The 19,480-nt window shown below is 31.9% G+C and overlaps 2 protein-coding genes across 3 annotated transcripts; both read left to right on the top strand.

The window, feature by feature from the left end:
• The first annotated feature begins 5,796 nt into the window (after window positions 1–5,796).
• Window positions 5,797–10,444, top strand: LOC107891350 (uncharacterized). 2 transcript variants are annotated; one of them, XM_016816112.2, is made up of 5 exons: window positions 5,797–6,063; window positions 6,742–6,966; window positions 7,929–8,147; window positions 9,668–9,904; window positions 10,208–10,444. In XM_016816112.2, exons 1-4 carry the CDS (start codon window positions 5,995–5,997, stop codon window positions 9,872–9,874), a joined length of 720 nt encoding a protein of 239 aa, XP_016671601.1. In that variant the 5' UTR covers window positions 5,797–5,994; the 3' UTR covers window positions 9,875–9,904; window positions 10,208–10,444. The 2 variants fall into 2 exon arrangements, with proteins under 2 accessions (XP_016671601.1, XP_016671600.1); XM_016816111.2 differs by having other exon boundaries at window positions 9,668–10,444.
• Window positions 10,445–11,992: 1,548 nt separating this feature from the next.
• LOC107892540 (nuclear intron maturase 3, mitochondrial) lies at window positions 11,993–14,705 on the top strand. Its single transcript, XM_016817610.2, has one exon. It carries the CDS (start codon window positions 12,089–12,091, stop codon window positions 14,345–14,347), a length of 2,259 nt encoding a protein of 752 aa, XP_016673099.2. The 5' UTR covers window positions 11,993–12,088; the 3' UTR covers window positions 14,348–14,705.
• Window positions 14,706–19,480: the final 4,775 nt, after the last annotated feature.

The raw sequence follows: 19,480 nt of genomic DNA, 5'->3' as shown, positions 1-19,480 counted from the left end.
AGAAAACATGCAAAATACAACGGATTCATGTAAGAAACGTAAAAACATGCAAGAAAAGAGAACATGTACAGAGAAACGACAGAAATCACCGATCAAGAATACCACTATTCCCTTTTTCACCCCAGAGCAAGGTGTTCACTTCTTCACTTTCCGCATAATAGCACCGTACTTGTCCCGAAAAACCCTCATTTGAAGTTTTTGAAAACCCCACAAAATAGGGGCGGATAAAACACTGCACTTACCGTCCAATTATTCTTTTAAAACGAGCAAAGACGGACAGAAAAAGCAAAATCGAAACAAGAAAGAAAATCGCCAAAATCTTGGAGCATTTTCTCATGCTTCCAGTCGACATTCATGCTACCAGTCGTTACCAGTCAACATTCATTGATTATTGTTTTTGTTATTAAATTTTAATAGGATTATTACTAAAAATAATTTAATAATAAATAATTTAATCATGTTTTAATATAATTATTAAATATAATTTAATAAAAATAAAAATAAATAATTTAATAATATTTTTATTTAATAAAAATATTATTAAATTATATTAAAATATTTCAAATGTTTTATTTTTATATTTTTTAAGTCTAAGTTTTAAAGGACTAATCTGGATTTTTTTTATTCAATGTTACGTGGAATAGCCATTCATTGGAGATACCAAAGAATAACTATTACGGGAAGACAAGTAATAGCGAAGTAATGATCATTCCGTTAAATGACTATTATGTTCAACCAAATAAAAGAATAGTTTACCATTCAATGAATAAAGGGGAATGCTACTCCATTCCCCTCAACCAAACATGGTGTTAGTCAATGGCCAACACATGATGATAAGGACCATATGTTAAATATTGAAGAGAGTAACCCAACAAATATACACTAGAATAATTAGATAAAATTGCATATGATGTTTATTTTTCTTGTTACTTTTATTAGTAATCATATTATCAACTACTTGTGATGGGTGTCGATTCCACCAATATAAACCTACGCCTAATTTGCAATTTAAGCAGATTAGGGAGTAGGGTCGATCCCTCAGAGACTGGGTTTACTGCAAATTGTTGCTCTCTTGACCAGATTTATGTCGGGACAGTTGTCGTGCCCAAGAAGTCCGGGGGGATAAAATTTGAAACCTGAAATAAATAAATAAATTGTGTAAAAAGTAAAAGCTGAAAACAAAATAATAAAAAGCAGTTAAATAAATCTGAAGAAAAATGAATTAAACTAAGCTCAGCTTTAGGCACAAGTTTTTCCTCGTCTTTGAATCGATCCTCGAAATTAGATGAACTCCTCTTTTCCAATAAGCTAGTTATAGCTACCAAGGACGCCTCAGATACCAACTCTTCCTTGTGTAAATTAGTCATGGAACGTCCAATAACTAACCTTTACCGATCGAACAACCAACGAAACGTTCATGATTTAGAACTTCAGCAGCTTTGCGTTCTAGAAGAGCCTAGCTCGAACCAATGCCCTCAACCTCGTGGGACATTTAAATTCGGTTACTACTTCCCTTGACGGAACTAAACAACAATCTCCACTTGGCACGCCAATGTGTTCACGGAAAACCAATCAGACAATCGATCCTTTCGGAATTCCAACTGTACGTCTAACCACACTAACTCAAATGACGTCTTTTTTAACTTAGTGTTGATCTGACTTTGTGAGTTGACAAAATCATACTCTTAATCTGGAGAAATAATAAGTACTGGAATGTAGGAGTTAAATTGCTCAGGTTCGTAACTCACGGGTTTTGACGAGGCTAACTCCGACCCAAAGCTGAAAATGGATTTAGTTAACTAGGGTTTGGGGCATATTGAAATTGGATGAATTAAATAAGGTAAAATAGGTGAAAAGGATGGGAGGCGTGATTAAATATGGGGAATTTAGTAATATATTGAGTAATATATTGAAATGGATGGTTAGCTACTGGAAATGAAAAGGGAATTTGAAAAAGGAATTGCAAATGGCTTAAGTTGGTGGCTAACTAGGAATTAATAAATTGAAGAAAAAGAAATTAAAAACAACAAAATGCTACGTGAGAAATGAAGAAAAGATTGCTTTCAAAGATGAGAGCTTGATTTATGAATTGATGATAAAATGAACAAAGTAGTCCACTATTTATACTAGTGGCTTTGCTAAATTAAGAGCCAACTAGTATAGAAAATTAAGGAATAAAATATTAAAAATCCCTACATAATCTCCCACTAAGTCAACAAAAATTTCAACTAATTAATCTTGGAAAAATTCTACTTTGGCCCTCCTTCTTTGCTCCTTTCTTCAATCTAGCCCAATTGTTTCCTTTTTCTTCTATTTAGCCCCAAATTGCACCCCTGCACAAAATTCAACAAAAACATGGAAAAATTTGTGGTGCACTCTCATAAATTAACCAATTTAATTACATAAAATATGTAACTTTAGCATTTAATCAACTTGTTTAGACTAACATAATATATATGATTATTTTATTTTAATTTTTGTTACTTGTTTAGAAATTATTTTTATCATACTAATAATTTTTATAGTAATTAATATTTTTTAAAAATATAAATTGTGTAATTACAATTTGTACTACCAAACATTACATAAAAAAATTAAATTATACTTTTATTCAATTATTTTGTGATGTCCAAACAAACCTTTAGCATAATTCAAATTAGTCTAATGTAAGCTTGAAAATTTAAATCAAATTAGTCTAATTCGATTAATTGCGTTAAGTATGGTTAATTTTAGGTCAATTAAGTTTGTTTAATTTGTGTAAGGTAAACTAAGATTATCAGTTTAGATTAAACCAGTAGTATGGAATTATTTTTACTTTGGGGTAAAAATTTGAGTTGGGACTTAGATTATATTAAAACTAATGGAAGTTAAGATCAAAATTTGATTAAGTTGAATTTTAGGGTTAATTATGTTGGAGTCGTGATTAATTTAAGTTTAAATAAATTAAAATTTGGTTAAATTAGGTTAACTTAGAATTTAGTTTTAAGGACACATAACGCTTGTTTTTTTTTCATTGGTCTATTTTTTTAATAAATTCACGTGTTATTTTTACACTGAAGCAAAAGAGGCTAATTGTGAAAACCGAAGGTTATCGAAGATTGATTGTTTTTAAGCATCGAACACTTAGAATCATGGTTTGTGATCCCTACATTTTAAATTATTTAATGTTGTAGTTAAATTATTAGCTTAGTGATTGTGATATTAAATTTCCTTTGAAATTTATTATAATTGTCTAGTAAAAGTTGTTGAAATCTTTCGGATATAGTTGGCATGCCTCGGAGTATAAGGATCTCACATTGTTATATTATGCGAATTGCCTTGTGTGTTCGAGAGTATTGCTATTGTTGTACTTTGTGCATTGGTGTTCGGTTGGTTATTGATGAAGTCACATATAACACACAATATTGCTATTGTTTAATAAGGATTCTGCGCTCCATTGATCGTTTGGTGTTCAAATAGAAAATCAGGTGCCTGAATGACTTTCCACGTAATGTTACTTGGGCAAATTGATTGATATATGATTGCATTGTTTCTTTGAAAATTGTTGTTGAATGTCACTTTCACTTGTTGAATTATTGCATAAATATATATTTCTATGTGATTAGAATGCTTTTAATTTTAATTACATCCATTGGCAGTTTAAAATGTATTGGATTACCGTTGAGCTATGAAAAGCTCAATGTTTGGATTTTTAATTGTGTGCGTAAGTTATAGGTTGTGAGCTAGTAATCGAAAAACATTGCAAAGACTCTCCACAATCCTTAGTTCATAAAGACGTTACACATTGTTTTAGCCTTGACATGTACCAAAGATTTAGTTATTTTATATCGATTAAATGCTGAGAGGATGTTGAAGGAAAATGGGGAATCTGTGGGATGTTGAAGGAGATGGAGTGGAGTCAACGATGGTACTAACAGTAGGGAAGCGGTGGAGAAATATGTAAAATTTTAAAATATTTTTACGGGTAAAGTACACTAACAGTCGCTCAACTTTGACTTCAACAACAAAACAGTCACTCAACTTTCAAAAAATAACAAATCTGTCACTAACATTATTGAAAAATAAGCAAATCAATCATCCATTAACATTTTCTGTTACAGGCCTAACAAGACAGGTGACATGGCCAATTAACTAGCTAGAGTGACCAGTTAGCTTGCCACAGTAGAAACCCAATTTAAGAACCAAACAAAACAGTAAAAGAAGAAGAGAAAAAGAAGAACAAGAACAAAAACGAGAACAAGAAGAACAAGAAGTGAAGAAATGGAGATGTTGAAACAAGAAAAACCATAAAAGATCCAAACTTTTCCTTCCTCACTAATTATTCACCCCCTCCAACTTCTTGTCACTTAACCTAGTGAAGAAGAGCTTCTAATCGATCTATAAATTTCTTTAATGATTTTATAGATTTCCTTAACGATGTTTCGTCTGTGAATTAACCTTAATTTTATAGATTTTCTTAACAATTTCTAAATCTAGGGTTAGGTTCTATTGGGAATTGGGGCTTGTATAGATTTCCTCTCTCTGTTTTTGGGTTAAGTCATTTCAATCAGTTGAAAAAAGGGTGGAGATGAAGAGGTAGGGACCTTGTTTTCGTGTGGACGAATCCTAGTTATTACAGGAGAAGAAGGCCTAAACATCTCTCTTTCTTTTTTACTTTCTCTTCTTTTTTTATGCTTTTATAGCTCATCACTTCTTTAGCTTTTCTTTTGATTTCTCTCATCTCTGTAAGTTCTTTTTTTTTCCCGAGTTTCAATTAGTTGCCTCTATTTTTTTTGTTCTCTTTTTCTGCGTCTTGGCTTCTATTACATTTGTTTAGCAGATTCTTTTGGTGTATAAAATGACGACCTTACTGGTGATGTAAATGCTCCTCTTTGTTCTTCAATCTTTAATGGTTAGTAGTTAGTACTATTTTTTTCTTTTTTGCACCTTCTTGGTATAATCGAATGGCCTTTCATATCAGGAAATTGGCTTCTCTTTTTCTTCTTCTACTGCCCAACTAGGGTTCTTAAATAAGGTTGTTTAAATGATAGTGAACCCTCCAACGTGGCCGGTTAAATGGTAGCCAATGACTCCAACGTAGCCGGTTAAATGACGGGTCACTTTTCTGTTATGTCTATAACGGAGAATGGTCAGTAGGACTAATTTGTTATTTTTTGAAAGTTGAGTGACTGTTGGTGTACTTTACCCTATTTTATATTTATTATATATTTAAAATATTAATGTATTTTTTATTTTAAAAAATATTTTTTTGGATGTTAAAGGTTATTTATTTTTCAAATCATGATAAAATTAACACAATGTTAAAACATTAAGAATAGAGGTGATCATGGGCCAGGCTGTGCCTAGACAAAATTTTAGGCCTGTTTTTTAGGCCTGGCCTCGGCCCAACCTAAAATATGAGTTTAAAAATTTGTCCAAGCCCAGCTCGAAAGAAAATTACTAAGCCCGAGCCTGGCCCGGCCCTGCCCATATTAAATATATATTTAATATATAATATATATTTGATTAAAAATAAAAAATATATATTTGATTAAAAATAAAAAAATATATATTTAATATATAATTTGGACCGAGCTGGGCCCAGGCCAAAAAAATTTTACTCGAGGCTCGGCCCGTTTTCTAAATGAGCCTCTTTTTTTTACTCAAACCTATAGTACGGGCCTCTTTTTTTACCCAAACCCTTTCATTTTTTAGGCGAGCCATCGGACCGGACCGGATAGCGCAACCCATGATTACTCTAATTAAGAACTAATATTATACTCATTTTTGAAAAAAAAATCCCAATTAGATCACCATTTGGTAACTCGGTCACAAAAAGAAATTAAGCATAATTCATTTTACGCTTTCTTTTTTCTAATATGTCTTCTCTGTGTCGCGCGCTTTAGTATATCTTTTCTCTCTCCATGTGTCGCGCGTCGTCAAAAATCTCATTATAAATGGAGATATAGAGTAGCAGCAATTTGCCATTTCTTTGTTGCTAAAACGATACAATACATGGACGTCTGGATGGATTACTTCCCCCTCGGGAAGAGCTTCAACTCGACTGACGATGATGAAGAAGATGTAAGATTCTTTTTTTTTTTTGTCTTAATCTTTTTCTTTTTAAGTTTTAGCTTGTGCCATTGACTTGGTAAATAACAGATTAAATTCTTATTTTTTCTGTTTGATTTCTCTCTCTCTTTTTTTTTAGCATAGATCTGTAAACTTAATATCTTCAACTTGCCAGATAACCCATCAAGTTATCCCAGCGATTTGTGGCTCTGGGTGAAGTTTTTGTTTAAATTCTGCTATCAGTCCCTCTGAAAGTTGTTGATTTAATTTTGTATTTAATTTGATCAGTTTTAGTACTTTTCAAATTGGGAACCAATTATTTTTAAAAATTTTAAATTTTAATCTTGCCCTAAATAATAGTAGTTAAATCCATTTTGTTAAATTCAATTCCTAGCCTTGTATCATGTTGGATCATTCTAAATCCTTAAATGACAGTTGTTAATATATTTATTAGATTTTTAGTGAGTAATAAATAATAATATGTTTGTAGCATCAAATTTTGGAAGTTAATGAATATAACTCTTATCGGATTGAGATTTTAAAATTTGAGAAACTACAATAACTTAAAAGGACTAAATTAAAGTACATGGATTGCAGAAAGTACAAGACTAATAGCAGAATTTTAATCAATTTTTGTTGCAGTTGTATTTCAATTTGATTTGATGGAAACTTGTTTTCCCCTTCTTTCAGCTACAGCAATGGGATCCAGGATCTTTAATGTCCTTGGCACAAAATCAATCTAGAATCAGCAATGAGATTTTCCTAAGCCAGACTAATGGAAGCACGGTCCAAGCCTCTCAATCCCCAAACACTTCCAATGCTCCTGTTTTGAGAAAAAGCCATTCTACTTTATCTCAAGCTGAACGAGCTCAGAGGAAAAGGATGACCGATCAGGCATATCGAGGAAGAGTTAAGGTTAGAATACTATCTCAACTCTCATCTCATTTCTCTTGAATGAATTTGGATACGGTGGAATATGCCTTTGGAACAGGATGCAATATTTCATCCAATTTTCATTCTGTGTTTCTATTTCTTTCTGAAAATAGAATATGAATTAGGAGTTTAACTTTGATTGTCTGAATTTACAACAGAAACTACTCTTCTTGTTAAGAAAAATTAACTTTGATTTTCTCCTAATTTATGTGAAAATAAGCAGGTCTAACGACTTGTTCGCGAATTTTAAAGTGTTGTTTTAAAATAAGAAAAAATAGTAATTAGTAAGTGAATTAAATCAAACCCGTAAATATTCTAGTTGATTTCTTTGAGTTTTAGCTTTTGTCATTGCAAAATCAAATCTTGCGTAATATATCTATCATTTTAGTCCAACCTTTATTGTAGCTTAGTTTAGCATTACGGCTGCAGTTGTAAAAAATTTGGTCTGAAAAAAAAGTGCATTTGGAAAATGTTGCTTTAAAAAATTATGGTTTGGGAAATTTAAACTTTTAGCATTGCTGTTAACTATTGCTATGAAAAGTTAAAATGTCAATTTTAAAACATGATGTTAGAAGATAGACGAGACAAATGAGGTTTTTTTTGTATTTTTCTTTTCAAAATCATATTTTCAAGCAGCAAAAGCATCAATGTGCATCTTCTTGGTTTGGTTCAAAAAGTATTTTGTCGAAAAGCTTTGGCTACTAAAATCTTTTTAGCAATGATTTGACCATCAAAAAGTGCTTTTTGATAGCTTGAAGCATTGCTAAACAAGCACTTGTTTTCCTTCCAAAGTGGGTCAATGAAGAAGCATTAGAGTTTAGAGATGTTAGTGGGAAATTATGAAGGAAGATTTAAGAGCAGAATTCCCAATGTACATAAAGATTTTGTTCCAATTGATGGGTAGTCTGAGTCTTGAGTGACAAGTCTTTTTCCTCTGGAAACAGTTACACAAAGAGCAAATGAAATCAAATTTGGAGACCCTTACTGGAGAAAACGAATCACTAAAGAAAGAGAATCAATCCTTAAAAGCGGCTAATGCTTCCATGAACCAAACCTTGACTGATCAAGCAAAAGAGATTGATCAGTTGAGGAGTGATCTTTTGCAGCTGAAGAAAGACCATGAGAAGCAAAATATTCTTTTGGAAACACTTTCAGGGCTTCTAGTAAGTCTCTTTTGTCTCTCTCTTCATATACATGTAGTTTTTCCTTCCTTTTTTGCTTGAAGAAAATAATGGATAGACTCCTAATTGGTTATAATAGTGAGAAAGGAAATTGGCTTTAAATGCTTGTATGGTTGCTACAACTTTTCATTCTTAATCAAGTACTTTGTGCAACACATATCGGGCGAATATAGAGAGGTAGTTTTATCATCCAAATAACTGAAGAAAACTAGTAATGATTTGAACTTGCCTCTGTAGGAGATATGTCTATATCCAACCCTCACCAACCATGTCCAAGAAACATAGGATCTTATACATTTCATTTATTTAACAATTAAAAAGATTTTATGGTTTTTAAGCCCAAAAAGCCTGGTCTCTTAATTTCTTTTGTTTATGAATTTTCATATTTCTGGCAACCGCTTGTACCTCTGTTTCTTTCTTTTGCGGCAACTTTTTTTTTTGTTAGGACAAAATGTAATAAGAACAGAACATCAAGCTAAACCGATTAGTTGTAGGTGAAAAGATTCAAGTTGAATGTAAATACTACAGGCTATCCAAGATTTAACTAATTTGGAGGGAAACCACTTTTAACATTTTCTTATTCCTTTGTGTTCTGAATTTCATTACTGTGCATCCATGTTTTTGAACCTTAACTCTGCCTGTTTCTACTGCTACTGCTGCTGTGTGCAATGAATACCAATCATACGGATCCCATACTTGTGTCAACATTGGTGCATGGGCAAAATCAAAGAATTCCAAGCAACAGGGGTCATTAGTTTAACTTTAAATTTGATTATATCAATTTGTGATGGTATCTTAGAGGCCCAACCTTACTTGAACAAAATCTGACCTTGGCTCAGTTGATAGTATTTTAGAAGCAATCAATCACATAGTCTAACTTTTTTGTTATGTCCTAAATTTGTCAAGATAGTGTAAGTAGTAAAGTTTTTAGACTTTGTTCGATACAAGAGCATGAAAATGGAAAAATAGGAAGTTGAAGGTGTAAGCAAAACAAGATCGCACTAAAACATTTGCATGAGGTTATCCAACAGAAAAGAATAAATTGCAAATAGCACATTAGTTACTTGGCATTTCTACTACTTTATGCATAGAAACTGAGAAAGTCTGAGTTGGTGACCAGCAAAATAATAATTTCCAATTATATGTGTCAAGCTTACAAATTAATCAAATATAAGGTAAAAGAATTACACCAAACTTGTTCTTGCAGATGAATTAGTATAATTTTTTAAACTCAGTTTGTCAATATTGTGTTTGCCCACAACATTTTGCCACTTCTACACTTTTTAATTTGTTGTAACTACTTTTTTACACTCATGCAGGTGTTAAACAAAATCATATTAGTATTATTAACCCCAGACTTTCATAATAGTTTTTTACTGGTTTCCTATGAGTTTTGCCAATAAGCGTTGTTACTAAAAGTGGTCATTCTAAAACTTTGGTTGCTCATTTTAGAGCTCACATATGATGGTATAGATTTTTTAACTCAGTGGTTTTGATTGTAGTCTGATCCATTGAAGCTCGAAAATGAGAAACTGAAGGAAGAAAATGCGATATTAAGGAAGGATGCCAATCTTAATAGTCGCATACCGCAGCTTTTGGAGGAGAATGCGAAGCTAAAAATTGAAAATAAGGTACTCAAGGTTCAGAATGATGCTTTATGTGGGAAGATTATTGCAGACAATGACAAGAAGCGTGAGCAAGAACCATAAGCTGATATACTTTTTTATGATATGCCTGCAGTATGTGTTCTTTCTTTCTTTCTATTCGTGTACAGCTTGTTTTTGCTCTCTATCCATGGCTACTTTTGGCATTCCTTCTAAATGCTGTGTAGCTTCTTGGTTGAATTCACATCTTTTCTGGACCATTTAGTTAGATCATCCTTGACAACTATTCTTCCTTAGTCTCATTTATCTTCTTGCTTTGCACTTCATTTCCACGTAATTCTCTCGAATTTCACACTTACCTGCAAGATTCTAGTGTAGCTATCAATATATAGTAGTGTGGGTGGTCATTAAATCCGCGGTGTTGTGGTTTGACTCCAGTTGATTTATCCATGGAGGTGGTCTGGCCATCAAGATGTTATTCACTTCCTGGGTTCTACTTAATTTCTTCATCAGTTATGGTCTTTGAATTTTATGTTGTATTCGTCTTTTGTTTTCTTCTTTTACGTATACTGAATCCTCTTTCATAGTATGTATGTATGTATCTATGAGCAGGCCCCTTTCTATCTATATGACCTCAACGATCTAATTAAAATATTTAATATTTTTCCATCGAAATATGAAATGTATGATTGAGAATTTGTTTTGGTTTGAATATTATTGCTTCTCTTTTTCAAAAATAAAGTTTACAAAGAAAAAGGGAATAGGTGAGATCAGATTTTTAGTGATGAGTTACGCCATAAATTTGCAAGTTATTAAAAGATGAACATGGCTATTTCTTAGACGAGTAAAACTTGAATCGGTATGGTTGTTTCCAGGGGTGAGTATTTGATCGAGTCGAATCGAGTAAAAAAATTTCGAGATAATCGAGTTCACAAGTCTTATTTTATTATCCCAATTCAATTTGAAATTTGTTTTAATGTTGTTTTTTTTTTATATATTTTTCTTTTGTTAAAACTAGTCCTTACACTTTTTATAAGAAATAAATTAAATTGTTCAAAAAAAAAAAAGTCTAGGGATTAGTTTTAACAAATGCAAAACATAAACAAGACTACGTTAAAAGAGATAGAGAATGGAGGAAAACAAAGGGAGAAGAGAAAGAAAAATAAAGAAAAAAAATATAGAGATTAATTGTATAATTTAATTTAAATTTTTTGTTTGAAATGATGACTTAACTTGTCACGTCATTTTACCATTACACCGTTAATGAAAACTAACGGTTCAATGACTAAAATGTTACAATACGTTAACGTAAGTGACTAAAATGTAACATTTCAAACATAAGTGACTAAAATATAATTTGAGGTAAATAAAAGTGACGATTTTGATAGTTTATCTAAAAGAAAACTCCCACGTGTTCACATGCTTGTAGTGAAATTATCACTTTGACCCACTACGTGTTCACATTTCATTGGCTTAAACGACCATGTCTGATTTTTTTAAATAGAAATAGTCAAGGGACGAAAGTGATGGATGAACTACATAGATAGTCACTCAACTAAAAAAATTATTATTTTAGGCACCCAAAATAAAAGTTTTCAATTTAAGCACATCCACCTTACATAATTCGGTCATTTTGGTCATTCCCGTTAAAATCACAAAACGGCAAGCTGATATGATAATTAAAAAATAGTATAATAATAAATTTAGCTCTCAACTTTTGCATATTATTTCGATTTAGCCATAATTTTTTAAAAAATTAATTCTTAAAATTTTCAAATGTTCTCAATTTGATCTTAATTCTAAAAAAAATCAAAGAAGTATATAGATATACATAAATATTTTCAAAAAATATAATAATAAATTTAATTTTTAAATTAATATTAATATTAAATAAAAATAAAATATTTATATTTATTATCATTTTGAAAATATTTATGTATATCTATATACTTCTTTGATTTTTTAGAATTAGGATCAAATAGAGAATATTTGAAAATTTTGAGAGTTAACTTTTAAAAATTATGACTAAATTGATATAATATATAAAAGTTGAGAGCTAAATTTATTATTATACTGATTTTTTAACCATCATATCAGCTTTGAATGGAGTGACCAAAATGATCAAATTATATAATATGTATGCTTAAATTAGAATTTTTTTTTTAGTTGTACCCTAATACAGGAACAGGAGTGATTGAGAAAATAATTTGGAAGAGCATTGTGGATCCTTGCATTTTGGCACTAGTGGGTCTTTTTCTTTTATTCAAAGGCTGGGTAGGGAAAGTTTTGTGCAATCTGTTGTCGATCTTTTTATTTTCAATGCTCAAGACCCTCAAAACAATCACAGGACTTAACCATCCTTGCTCAATCCCCTTCAGACCATTGTCCTCCCATACTTTGACAGATTCCCACCTCAAATCCTTAGTTCTCAGCCAATACTCTAATGGAACTTTCTCCAATCTCCTCCAGAACGTCGTCGCTTTACCCTCTGTTCTTCTCACCGCCTGCCAAAACCTCTCCAACTCCCCCCATTCATCAACAACAACAACGACGGCGCTTCCCACCTCTGTTTCCAACCACTTCTCCATTTATCAAATGGGTCATGAAATTTCTCAGAACAAGTTCGATGTTTCCTCTTGCTGTGTCAAAATGGACCCGCCCAGTCCTTCAGGTGAGCCTTTGATTTTACCAAATTTGAAACTAAAGGTCTTGATTGAAGCCATTAGGATGGTCCTGGAAATTGTTTATGATGAAAAGTTTGTGACATTTTCTTATGGTGGACGTGTTGGAATGGGCAGACACACTGCCATTAGGTACTTAAAGAACAATGTAACAAACCCAAGTTGGTGGTTTAATGTTTCCTTTTGTTCTAGCAAGTTTGATGAGTTTAATGTTGATAAGTTGTGTTGGTTTATTGGAGAGAAAATTAAAGATGCTATGTTGATTGATGTGATAAAGAAGTTGCTTGAATGTGATGTGGTTAGAGTTGAATTTGGTGGTTGCTATTTAGGGAGAGGGCTTCCTCAAGAAAGCGCCTTGTGTTCGATTTTGATTAATGTTTATTTTGGGGGTTTTGATAGAGAAATTCAAGAAATGAGGCTTCGAATGAATAAAAAGACCTTTAAATTTGAGTTAACCGAGCCTGATTTGAATAATTCTAATATTTTCTATAAGCCGGTGAAACTTTATGCTGTTAGGTATTTGGATGAGATATTGGTAATTACATCTGGGTCAAAGATGTTAGCAAGGGAGTTGAAGGACCACGTTTTGGATTTTTTGGAACGAAATTTGGGTTTGAAGGTGGATAGAGTTAAAACAGCCATCCATAGTGCTGTATCAGAGAAGATTATGTTTTTGGGGATGGAGCTGCAGGCTGTTCCTCCTTCTGTTTTGCACCCCCCTATGTCGGAGAAGGCAATTAGAGCGAGGAAGAAGTATGATAGACAGAAGGAAGTTAAAGCTTTAGAATTGAGGAATGCTCGGGAGAGGAATAGGAAAAAGTTAGGTCTGAAAATATTAAGACATGTTTTTAAGAAGTTGAAGCAGAGTAACAATGGTTTTAGATATGAATATCAAATTGAGAGTGAAGTCAGAGAAATCTTTAGGACTTGGGCTGATGAAGTAGTCCTAGAATTCATGGGGTCCTTGGAAGAACGATGGAACTGGCATCAGCTGCTCTCTAGAGGTGATTTTTTATCTTTAAGACATGTTAGAGATCAGTTGCCACAAGATCTTGTTGATGCTTATGACAAATTCCAAGAACAAGTAGACAAGCATTTGGCACCTACCAAAGCTAGAATGGCATTGGAGGAAGAAGAAAAGAGGGTAAGAGAAGAAGAGGAACAGAAATATTCTGAGCGCACAGTAGATGATCTGACCAAGTTGTGTATGAAGGTTTCTGCACCCATAGAACTTGTTCGGAAGGCTGTCAGAATGGTTGGTTTTACGAATAATATGGGTCGTCCCAGGCCAATCAGCGTACTATTTGCATTAGAAGATGCTGATATTGTTAAGTGGTATGCTGGTGTTGGCAGAAGATGGCTGGATTTCTTCTGCTGCTGTCACAACTTCAGAATGGTGAAAACAATTGTTTCTTATCACCTTAGGTTCTCTTGTATTTTAACACTGGCACACAAGCATGAATCCACCAAACTTGAAGCAATTAAACATTACAGTAAAGATTTGAAGGTCTCAGATACGAATGGATATGAAGAAATTTACTTCCCAACTGAGAGGGATGTTAAGATGATGGGTGATAAAAATCTTTCAGACCCGAAACCCGTGGATGGAGCTATATCTTTGGCTTTGATCAGATTGGCTTCTGACGAGTCATCACATTCTTGTATTGCTCATTTCTGTGGTAGAATTGATACAACCATGTATAGGGTTAGGTTACTGCAAAATCATCTGAATTTGAACCCCCTGGATGAAGCTCAGTGGGTCAAGGGTATGGGTGCTATTCATGAAACTTTGAATAAAAAATGCCTGCCACTCTGTCCTGATCACATAAATGATTTATACATGGGTAAAATTACCCTTCAGGATATTGACTGCACTTCATTTGTGGAAGTGGACTGAGTCATTACTCTAATGGCTTTGCATGGGAACTGCTGCAGAATGGCCGACTTTGATTTGAAGCAGAAAAAAGGACAAGATTGTAGTAAGACAAGTAAGTTCAATTTGGTTGATGGATGCCTGAGGGTTTAAGCTAAGCATATTCTTCATCGTTATTATAGTTAATGAAGTTTTGAAAATTTGGCGGAGTTATAGACAATGAAAGTTATTGTTATTTTCTGATCAGCTGAAACAGAGGGAGGAGATTTACGGCCAAGAGGTCATTGGTATCATCAGCATTTACCAGAATGTATTTGTGTCTGATGCTCAAGATGTATTGTGGTTTCCATCACCTGTGTGTTAAGGGCATATACTTACTTTATACCTCTAAACCTTGTGCATATACCAACATCATATACGTTCTACGCGTTAAACACACCACTCCCTAATGATCCCATTGGTCTCCTAGGTGTTGGCCATGTAGGATATAAGCGTTGAACGCATTATCATCTAATACAAGTAGATGAGAATATATTCAAAATAGAAGCCCAATCCACCAAAATTAGAATAGATGTTTATGACTATAATGGCCCATTCTAGGATACTATACTTTTTCTCCTCATTTTGCGTTTTCACAATATCATGACAGTTTTTTTTTATGGTGGTGCGAGTTAATTGAATATCAAATTAAAAATGGCAAATATTGTTACATCTATTCTATTTATTTTTCTTTTTATATTTTTATAAATCAATAAAAAAAATATCCATAATAAAATTTGAACTGCGGATACTATGCATATAAAAGTTTTTACTTATCATTCGAACTAAAGTAATTTTTAATATTTATTTGAAACTAAAACAATAATGTTGTTGATTGAGTTAATGTCATAAATGAACACATTATTACTGAAGCTCCTTACTCAACCGGATGCCAACTCGGTTGGGGAAATTATAAAAAATATTCTTCCCTAATTAAAATAAGTTATATTATTTGAGGTTACTTTTAGTATTGATGACGACACCATGATTAACAATTGTAGTGCTTTTAGTATTGTTATTACAATTTAATCTAATTTTTTATTTTAATATCTTACATATTTAATGTATTATTATGATTAATTAGCTTCAAACTATACCTTTCATTATTTATTGTATGTTTTCTTTAAACACACATCTGTGTTTTAAACCCGTAGTTTCCAGATGCATACATGCGTGATAGGATTTCTAGTAAATATTTATTCTTTTTAATAATTTATTTAAAATCTTTAAAAGAAGCTGTTTAAAGACAAAATATAAAAGTTTGGACACAAGACGCGAAAGTGTCAATAAAAAAGCTTTAACCATTACTCCAAAGTGTGTTGACAATTTTAATTTTAAAAATAAATATTCTTTTTCGTTTTTCTACCCACATTGTGGGTGTCACATAATTTAGTAGTTTTACTATGAGAGATTTTCATTGAATCACTCATTAAATTAATGGATTAATCTAGAAAACTAATTCAGTTGGAAAACATTCATTTTACAAAATAATAGATATTATTGTGAGGATTTTTTTTTCATTTTTTTCATTTTATATAGAATTTATAAAAATTAATTTAAATCTAGAATAAATAATTTTAAAACACATGGACATCGTAGTTTCCAAAGCTTCAATTTAACCATTTTAATTAAAGCCTCATTTTTATTTTAAATAAATTTTTATAAATAAAATTTTTCGTTCATATAATGGATGTGGCATAATCTTCTTCTAGGCTCTATTAATATATGTTCAATAGTTGATATAATGATTACATTTTGTTAATTATCAAAAATACATATATAATAGATTATAACAGGACAATATAGTATCCATAATATATAAATACACATTATTGTATTAATAGTTATGTGTAATTTAGTATATTATAATACATGTTTACAACTAGTAATATATAAAATATTATTAAAATTTTAATATCTTAAAAAAATATTATTTTTGTTAAATTAAATTTTGAATTGGGTTTTAATTTTTCCAAAATTATATTTGGATATTGGGTTTAATTTGTTTTTATTTTGGACTTGAAGTTTTGGATATAATTAGTTTATTTTGGGTTAATGTGTATATTATTTGGGTTTGGGCTTAGTATAATATATATGGATTTTGGAATAAATATTTTAGAATATGAGTATTAGGTTTATGAATTTAATAATAATAAAAAAATTTATCCAATTCTCAATTACTATAGTCATAAACAATAAAATATATTTTCGTCAATTCATATACATATCATATAATAATAAATTTTACATGCAATAAACACTTTAATTATTTTATGTAAAAAACTCTATTAAATATATACATATAATTTATACTTTTTATAAGGTAAATTTAAATTGCACTTTCATCATATAAAAATAAAATATTTATAACTTAGAAACTATAAAATTATTTGAATTTGTTAGAGTCCGTCTAGCTCTATCCAAGCCTGAATTTGAAAAAATTCGAGTTTGAAAAAGCCTAGGCCCAAGCAAATTTGAAAAAAGCTTGATCTGAGTTAGGATCCGATTAATAAGTAGTTAAAGATAATTTTGTTTATCTTACTTCACATTTCTTTAAATTAAATCAATAAGAATAAATGAATTATTTTAAGATAATGAATTTTTTCTTGAAAATTTGGATTTAGTTCATATTAAAAAAATTATTTAAATACCGAATAAAATTGATTTCTACACTAAAATGAATAAAGAGACACCCATAATTAAAAGAAAAAAAAGTATAAAAAGGAAAGGTATTGGGGTCACTCAAAAATAAAAAGAATATGATCCCCCTTGTTATGATGATGAATACCCCTCCGAATCCCTCACACCAATGACCAACCACGCCCATTCTTCGCACAGACTGACACTGGCTCAACAGTTTACTCCTACTTTCACGTCAAAAACATTAATATTTGATACATATATTCCAATACAACATATTTAAAGCCTAGAAGTTGAGCCTTTTTTTCTCTTCTTTTCAGGCCAAGGTAAAAAGAAAGATTATCAGTGACTTCCATTTTTTTATTGGGAAGAGAAAGGGAATTGAGAGATCCATGCTGTGGAGTTTGAGAATTGAACATCCAAAGGGCAAAAAGATTGAGAGAGGATTGAAAGAGATGTGATTGTTTTTTAACATCAAGCAGTCATCCAAGACTCTACATTAAACCCAAACACTACATTTAAAAAATCAAAAACAAAAGGAGAAACAAATAGTTTTACCGAGTTATGTGTGTCAGGTGTTCATCGTTGGCACGTGGGAATCAGTGTCGCCAGTGGCCACTCGTGGAGCATGTCATTGTCTTTGCAAAACAGTTCGAAGGTCAGTAAAAATACCTAAAAGATTAGACAAGAACTGATAAATTTGATACACGTTTTGAGCAGATAAGGGTAGTAGGGGGCCATGTGGACCGTTTTCTTCCGCGGTCGTACGGGTTTTAGCCATTTTCTTGGTAAAAGGGTCTCTCTCTCTCTCTACTCTCGTCTGCCCCTGCCTTTGCCTGCTTCTGGTGCTGTGTTAGGGCTTTAGCTGAGCTGAGAGGCTGAGACTGGGACTGGCTTGAAGAGTCAGATCATTTGTCTACATCACATCACCTCTCACATGCAACCCTTGTTTGTCAAATCATTTGGAATCAACAAAATAATACCCATCACATCTCACTTTCTCCCTACGTATTTCAATACCTTATTATTATTTACTATGTGACTATTAAATGTTTAACCTTTTCTTTTATTAATTTGCATGGCTAGTTCCATTATTAAAAAAAAAAAAGACAAACTTGATTGGTCTTTTTTATTCGTCAAAACTTTATTTGCAGGTCTTAACAGCTGTATAAATATTTAGGTAATGGACAGAAGGAGAGACTTTTCAACTTTCATTTTCTAAGATTTTGCACCTAAAAGAAAGCTTTAAGTAAGTGTTCCGGTTTTAAACCGAAGTTTCAGCCATCTGTTTCGTAAATTTCGTTGAATATTTAGTAGTAGCAGAAGAGAAATGAATGTGGGTGTAGGAATGTTTGGCCTGTTGGGTTTTGTAGGTTTTGATTAACAACTTTGCTTATTTGACTGATAAACATGGAGGGGAATCATGCAAGCTTTTTATTTGTTGTTTTCCATTTTGTTGACGAGTGACTTTTCCGCACTTTACGTGCAAAGCTATGATTGGAGAAATGTGTTCATATTTTTCGATTTGGCGACCGGTAAAAAATTAGAGCAAGGAAAACGATATTTGACGAAAGCGGAGTGCTTGCTTTTTTTAGACTTTTTTTTTTCCAACCCATAATAGAGAAAAGAAGAAAAGAGAGCTGTTGAATTGATTGATCCCAACTTAAAAACTGAAAGTCAGATACAAAAATCTGACTCGATGCATTGATGCGATAAGAAAAGAGTTACAAACTTTTTAGAAGCTGGGATAGCAAGAATTTCCAATGTATTGAATTTGGATTATTTTGAGTTTAAATATTTTTAGGTTTGAATCACTTTAAATTTTTTGGATTAAGATGATTTTGGATGGGGTCATTTTTTTTTATTGGAGTCTTTTTTTAGTTTAGCAATGTTGAGGCAGTTGTAAAAGCAATGTCACAATGTGTTCAAGACTTGTATGATAGCAAATTGAAGAATAATATATATACTTGAGATTTGTATAGGTAAGAGATTGGAGTTTTAGTACTTAACTGCTCATTTGGAACTTTTTTGTGAGTGCATTTTGTACTTAGAAGAGAGTGATTTAGATCTTAGGTGCAATGTGTAGTTGTTTTATCGAGGTGTGTTAGGATAAATCACTATTATACGAGGTTGAAAGATAGTGGATTATCTCTTTAGGTAAGACTCCACACATTTAGGGAAATCAAACTGCGTAAACAACTCTTTGGTGTTCATCTTTGTTCTATAGTAGTTCTAATAGTAATTGCCACTGCTCTTAGCACTTCTCAAGTAATCTAGCATTTATTTATTGACTATGTTCCTCAAATTGGCATTAAAACCTCCCACTTAAACAGATCTAGTGAAGTTTATGGTGTCAATATTTTCTTGAAATGGACATATCATCTGTGTCTCATCCCCTAATGTTGGATGGTTCCGACTATGCCTTTTAGAAGGTTAGAATGAAGGAATTTCATCAAGTTGATGGATGAAAAAGCTTGG

This window comes from Gossypium hirsutum, chromosome D09 (genome assembly GCF_007990345.1).
Source record: "Gossypium hirsutum isolate 1008001.06 chromosome D09, Gossypium_hirsutum_v2.1, whole genome shotgun sequence".
Lineage (NCBI taxonomy): Eukaryota > Viridiplantae > Streptophyta > Magnoliopsida > Malvales > Malvaceae > Gossypium > Gossypium hirsutum.
This window is presented reverse-complemented; position numbering and strand designations above follow the sequence as displayed.

What these genes read in the sequence shown, in the direction of transcription:
- LOC107891350 (XM_016816112.2), top strand. Translation starts at nt 5,995, where the DNA reads ATGGACGTCTGGATGGATTACTTCCCCCTCGGGAAGAGCTTCAACTCG. An exon ending in CTGACGATGATGAAGAAGAT is followed by an intron (nt 6,064 to 6,741) that starts GTAAGATTCTTT and finishes CCCTTCTTTCAG; the next exon opens with CTACAGCAATGGGATCCAGG. An exon ending in CATATCGAGGAAGAGTTAAG is followed by an intron (nt 6,967 to 7,928) that starts GTTAGAATACTA and finishes CTCTGGAAACAG; the next exon opens with TTACACAAAGAGCAAATGAA.
- LOC107892540 (XM_016817610.2), top strand. Translation starts at nt 12,089, where the DNA reads ATGCTCAAGACCCTCAAAACAATCACAGGACTTAACCATCCTTGCTCA.